Source organism: Sphaeramia orbicularis, chromosome 8 (genome assembly GCF_902148855.1).
Source record: "Sphaeramia orbicularis chromosome 8, fSphaOr1.1, whole genome shotgun sequence".
In the NCBI taxonomy this organism is placed as follows: domain Eukaryota; kingdom Metazoa; phylum Chordata; class Actinopteri; order Kurtiformes; family Apogonidae; genus Sphaeramia; species Sphaeramia orbicularis.
In genome coordinates this window covers 6,175,738-6,182,516 of record NC_043964.1, presented here as the reverse complement: position 1 = coordinate 6,182,516, position 6,779 = coordinate 6,175,738, and the positions used below count along the sequence as shown (strand labels likewise).

The 6,779-nt window shown below is 41.9% G+C and overlaps 1 protein-coding gene across 1 annotated transcript in view; it reads left to right on the top strand.

Annotated features, from left to right (window-relative positions):
* The first annotated feature begins 1,504 nt into the window (after window positions 1-1,504).
* hlfa (HLF transcription factor, PAR bZIP family member a) overlaps window positions 1,505-6,779 on the top strand; it is a 29,620-nt gene continuing 24,345 nt past the window's right edge. The window contains exons 1-2 of the mRNA XM_030140848.1: window positions 1,505-1,830; window positions 4,450-4,800. Of these exons, the coding sequence (XP_029996708.1) occupies window positions 1,716-1,830; window positions 4,450-4,800 (466 nt within the window). The 5' untranslated portion in view covers window positions 1,505-1,715. The remainder of the gene's footprint in view (window positions 1,831-4,449; window positions 4,801-6,779) is intronic.

Here is a 6,779-nt window from a genome sequence, read left to right as displayed (position 1 = left end):
CACCAGAGGACGCACCACACTGTAGGACCATACACCAGAGGACGCACCACACTGTAGGACCACACACCAGAGGACGCACCACACTGTAGGACCACACACCAGAGGACGCACCACACTGTAGGACCATACACCAGAGGACGCACCACACTGTAGGACCACACACCAGAGGACGCACCACACTGTAGGACCATACACCAGAGGACGCACCACACTGTAGGACCACACACCAGAGGACGCACCACACTGTAGGACCATACACCAGAGGACGCACCACACTGTAGGACCACACACCAGAGGACGCACCACACTGTAGGACCATACACCAGAGGACACACCACACGTTCCAGTGTTGTATTCGGAAATACAACGTTAAAATACCAAGGAATCTGTAAAAGTGCACAGATGATTGTGTATTGGCGTGAGTCACCAAATGGTAGTGCTAAACAAAAACCAACGAGCCGCTTTGGCAATATGTGCCATTATCTGTGAGGAATCGAAAAAGAAGAAAAGACAACGATGTGTTTGGTGTCCAGATGTGGACAGTATGGGCTGTCAGTCCTACAGTGAAGGGAACTAGAGGGAAGCTGCAAAAGCTAAACTGCACTAGGACAATAGCCAGCTCCTGTTAGCTTGTATGCTACTGTATGCTTCTGTGTTCGCGCATGTACAGTGTGAGAATCTGAGGCCCATGGGCTCATGGCACTGCTTTGACAGTGCAATACCCTCACAAGGAGCGAGCAGGATTTCAGACAGCTCCGTTTTCCTTGCGAACACACGATTGCTGGTGGTGAGGTGTTAATGGCTTCTCCTTAGCCCATGTACACTGCACCAAACACCACACACTATTAGAGGCACATCTGGCCCCATCCCAGAAAGAGATGCACGAGTGAGAAATCGTCTCTAAAATCGCACAGTGTATGGACGCCTTAAAACATGCAGGATAGTGGCTCTGGAGGACCAGGGCTGCTGACCCCTGGCCTAGGCCTATCTGTGGGTACAACTTGGGAAAGATGGTTGGAATAGTTTTCCTGTAAAGTTGCTAACAAACAAACAAACAAACAAACAAACAAACAAACAAGAAAAGCACTTGGAGAGCACAGACCTCCGCTAAGACAGATCCCCCCCCCCCCATCACCACCAAAATTTTATCATTTCTTCCTTGTGCCAGTATCAACATTTCCCGAAAATTTCATGAAAATCTGTCCATAACTTTTTGAGTTATCTTGCAAACAAACAAACAAACAAACACACAAACAAACAAACAAACACACAAAGCAAAGTGATCACAAAACCTCTTGGCGGAGGTAAAAGCAGTCCCACACTCCTGCTTTATTGGGTCATTTCACACTGACTATCCCCGTATCCGATGGTCCGTGAATGCGTCCTGTTCCTCCGACGGCTCGTGAACGCCGCGCTCCGCCCTCCCGGTGCTTTGACGTCACCGGCGTCCGTCTCCGCACATGGACGGAGGAGTGCAGAGGCTCCGCCAAAGCCCCGCCCCCTCCGCCCTCCTCCTCCACAGCCTCGCGGACACATCCAGCCGCTCACACCGACCTGCCGCGCGAGGAAGCCCCGTCTTCAGCGTCCGAGCCCCGGCCTTCGCACCAGCCGCACCCGCCCGGGCGTCTCGTTCCGGGCTTTGTTTGTTTGTGTGTTTGTTTGTTTGTGTTTTTCCGCCGTTGTGAGCTTTGTTCTCCAGTTGCCCTTGAAGACTAATGGAGAAAATGGCCAGACCGCTTCCAATTAACACAACTTTCCTACCGCCGACCCACGGCGTCCTCAAATCCCTGCTGGAAAACCCGCTGAAGCTGCCGTTCCACCACGATGAAGGTACTGTCCACCCGAACCGAACCGAACCGGACCGAACTAGCCGTGGACATTTATTTGACAGCCGCTAAAGGGAAAAAAAATAGGAGTGACGCATCTGTCTGTTTTACGATCTTTGTCCGTAAAGAAACAATGTAATGGTATTAGTCTCGCAGCGGCTTAGATAGGTGAAACAGACAGATGATTGTCTCTGCTTCATGTCAGATGACGGACTTAGCCGGAGTTCACCTCCAAACCAGCTGACACTGACTTTATTCAAGCGCTGTTGTCTATTATTATGAACGTTCTGCAGGATTTCGCTTGAAACACGCAGATTTGCATGGGTTGTTTCCGTGACAGCGCTGTTTTTTAGCTCCAAAGTGCGTGTCCAGCCTTTAACCCTTCAATGGGATTTATATTTGCAGTTCCCAAAGCTGTCCATAGAGGGCGTGTTTTCCCCGCTTTGGCTGCAGTGTTTGTGTTGAGAAATACACTGATTGACATCTCACAGCCTTAAGATTAATTAGTTTTGTTTTTTTTTTACTTAAATAGGTCAGATCATCTAATCAGTGCATGCATTTGTAGTTTTAATTGTTATTTATTGAGTATTTAAAAAAAACAAAAAACTGCATTGCAGGATTAGGTATTGTATTTAATTATGTTTGCAACTTGTTGCATTTCGGTGTTTTTAAAGCTTTTTCAACATAATAAATGTGAAAAATCTTTTCACAGAGGGTTAAACTATGTTTTAGGATGAAACCTGAGGCATAGCGTCTATTTATAGCCCTTTATACCCGTGATCCTCTTCTGCTCAGAGACAATGACATGACTGTGCAAAGCAGAGTTTTATAGTTTGGATGTTTTCACTGCTTTTATTCTTATTTAGGGACACAGTTGGCTTTTTCATGTCACTTGCCCGGGGGTTGTTCTTAAAGAGCAGGGTTTTTGTTTTTTTTTTTTATTTTGAGGAATTTCCTAGTTTTTGTTTTTACTGAGTTCACCTGTTTTGGCGAAGATCCTAATCTATTAACGGTCTTACATCATGCAAAACTAATTTAATCCACTTTAACATTGTGTGACAAACAACAGAGCTTTATCATTAGCGCGAAATAAAAGTAAAATAGTCTGTATTACGTCTAGAGCACATGAAAACCGTATTAAATGAAGATGTGAATCTGTTGGAAATCAGATAAAACATGGTTATTTTAGCTTGAAAGTGTTAATAATTAGATTTTCCCACAAAACATAGACAAAGAATTGAGTTTAATAGCATCTGGGAGTTTGTATTGGTGTAATCCATGTGGTGTAACTCATTGTTTGCTGTTCTTAATTAATTCCCTTTCATTTTTAGCTTTAAGGTATGGTAACATATATTTTATTTGTCCTCTCAGGGAAATTAATTTGACCAGTAGCTCAGGACATAATTAAATAAGATGATAAAGTAATTAACTCAATATTTCCCAGTGAATAGTGTAGTTCATAGTCATGTGTTTTGTGAGTTTGACCCTGTTTTTTTCTTTTGCAGAACTGCAAAATCTTTAACATTATGTGACAAACAGCAGAGTTTAATAATTAACGCTGAAATAAAAGTAAAGTGACATAGTCTGCATTAGTGACTAGGATGTCTGCAACACATGACAACAGTATTAAATGAAGACGTGAATCTGTCGGAATCAGATAAAACATGGTTATGTCAGTTTGAAAGTATTACTAATTAGATTTTCCCACACATCATAGACAAAGAAATGAGTTTAATACCATTTAGGGGTCTGTATTATTGTAATTCCTATCTAAACTCTTGTCTAATTCTTGTGGTGTTTCCCATTGTTTTGCTGTTTTTAATTGATTTCATTTTATTTGTAGCTCATTGGCTGATATTTGGATGGTTTGTAACATTTAAATGGTTACAGATGTTAATATAGTTACTGTTGAGCATTGATAGGAAGTCATATATGGAATTTCATTTGGGTTCATGACCTTTGACCTTGAGTGATGTTGAAGGGTCACACTCAAGGTCACCAATGTCTAGATTTCAACAATGTTCTTCGAAACTACTGGTTGGATTCATTTCAAATTTTCTAATGTATCTTTTTTTGAGTTTGATTTTTGAGTTTTTGACAAATGTTTGAATTATTCTAACTGTTCTGTTCCTTCTACTGGTCCGTATGTTGGTGGTTTAGAACATGTAAATGGTTCCAGATATCAGTCTAGTTCCTACTGATCGCTGATAGAAGTCATATATGGACTGTGATTGGATGAGTTGAGTTCTCCTCCAGTGAAAGTCCCGCCCACTTCTATAGTTAGACTGATGTGCATCCAGACCACAGGACTGGAACATAGAACAGAACCTGAACATCCTCACACATTCAACTGGTTCTGATCCACATAGAACAGACCCTGACGGACAGGGACACTGGGACTATTTTATTTAGTTTTAAGATGATATAACGTTAATTTTTTTGTCTCCTCGGGGAAATCAATTTGACCGGTAGCTCAGAACATAATAAAATAAAGATGATAAAGTAATTAACTCTTTATTTTCCAGTGAATAGTGAAGCCAGTGGTCATAAAAGTAGTGAGTTGTGGTGATAACGGAGTTCAGTCATGTGTTTGGTTAGTCTGACCCTGGTTTTGAACTTCCAGGATTCAGTAAAGACAAGGAGAAGGAGAAGAAGTTGGAGGATGAGAGCAGCGCCGCCAGCCACCCTCAGTCGGCGTTCTTGGGTCCCACCCTCTGGGACAAAACGCTGCCCTACGATGGCGACAACTTCCAGCTGGAGTACATGGACCTGGAGGAGTTCCTGTCAGAGAACGGCATCCCCGCCAACACGGCCCAGAGCGACCAGAACCCGCAGGCTGTCGCCGCCCAGCCCCCCCAGGCCCCGCCCCCAGCCCCGCCCACGCCCTCCGTGGTGGACCTGAGCAGCCGGGCCACCACCTCGGTGCACACGACCATGGCGCCGCAGACCTGCCTGCACAGCCCCGGGTCCACAGGTAGGAAACGCACCTGCACATGCACCGGCGCCGCCGGGGGGGGGGGGGGGGGGGGGGGGGGGGGGGTCACATGACTGTCTGTCGGCCTGTTTGTCAGGTGTTTGCACACCTGCTGCATGCACACACCATTACCCAGCGCTCTCAGGTGCACATGGAGGCCCCGTCTGGTCCCTGAAGGCGTCACCTGAGATTCAACCCAGTCACACCTATTATGTAATCAGTTTATAGCAATTAATTCAGCCTCATCATCACGTGGATCAAACAGAAACACCGTATGATTGTTAATATTACATCATTCTGACATTTGACGCCGTCTTGTTTCACACATTTATCTGTCATTCCAGTAAATGGCTCTTTTTCTGCATATGAAAGGGTTATATTATTATAATGACTTAAAATGAAGGGAAAATGACATGAAATGAACAGAAAACAATATGAAATGAACAGAAAATGTCCAAAAAAATGCACAAAAACAGCATAAAATGAACAGAAAATGTCAAAAAATGAACAAAAATGACATTAATTGAAAGGAAAACAATATTAAATGAATGCAAAATGATTTAAAATGAACAGAAAACAAAATTAAATGAACAAAACGACATAAAATGTACGGAAAACATAAAATGAACAGAAAACAACGTAAAATGAATGCAAAACGATTTAAAATGTAATGAAAATGACATGAAATGAACAGAAAACATAAAATGAATGCAAAATGATAGGAAATGATCGGAAAATGACATGAAATGAACAGAAAATGTCAAAAAAATGAACAGAATTGAAATAAAATGAACAAAATCGACATAAAATGAACAGAAAACAACAGAAAATGTGAAAAAAATGAATAAAAACCACAGAAAACGACCAGAAATTAACAGAAAACTATGTAAAATGAACAAAAACGATATGAAATTAATAGAAAATGAACAGAAAATGACAAACACACACAAGATAGCAGCAAATTTCAGTTCATACAGAATACTTCTTCATTTCTTTTACTTTTAACTTATTGCAATTAGTTCAGCTGCATCGTCACATGGATCAAAAAGAAACATGATGTCTTCATCAATATTTATCAGGGATTCTTTGTATTTTCAATAATAGTCTTTGTATTTATCTGTGATTATTGTGTTTATTAAACCGTAAATGGAGACAAAAATACTGTTTTTATTGACGTTTTCCATTGTTCTTCATCTTTATATGATAAGGTTATAGTATCCAAACCACATAAAACTAGATAAAGACATAAAAATATGGACGACAGCAGCACATTTCAGTTCATACAGAATAAACCTCCTCTTTTGTACAATTTATTGACACATTCTGCTCACAGACGGCTTCCACTAGAGGGAAATTAGTTTATTTTTTACATTGTGAAACTGTTTTTATTAGAAAAACAGACAAACTGTGCTAAACAGGTTTATATTTTGGCAGTAAATGTTATTTTCATCTTTATTGTGATGCGAACATTCACCAGACGATGCAGAATAAGGAAAAATTACTGTATTTATGCGTAAGTTTGCTTTGTTTATGGGACTGTGCAGACATAGATCCACATCGTACAGAACGTGCATTAAATACTATGGAGCTGACTGAGTAATAACATTTGTGTTGTTATGCCGTTGCCATGGTTACCTGACTCCGCCCTCTCCAGATGCCAGTGGCTGACACAGTTCAGCTCCAGTTAAGGCCCCGGTCGGACTGGTGCTACCAGAGTTAAAGGCTCCGTGTCCTGTCGCCCACATGACTCACGCTTGATAAGATCTGGTGTCGTGTCGGTTTGTTGAAGGTGTGCGACGGGGTTTTGTGTTTGTCATCGGTCAGTGAAAACCACAGCTGTTGGGATTGAAAACAGGACGGGTACGGTTTTACTTTTCAAGCAACAAAGTTTTTCTTCTTTCCATCTGTCCATCCATTATCTGCCGCTTATCTTCTTTTTCTTTTGTTTTTTTCTTCGATAAAAACTCAACCTACAGGAC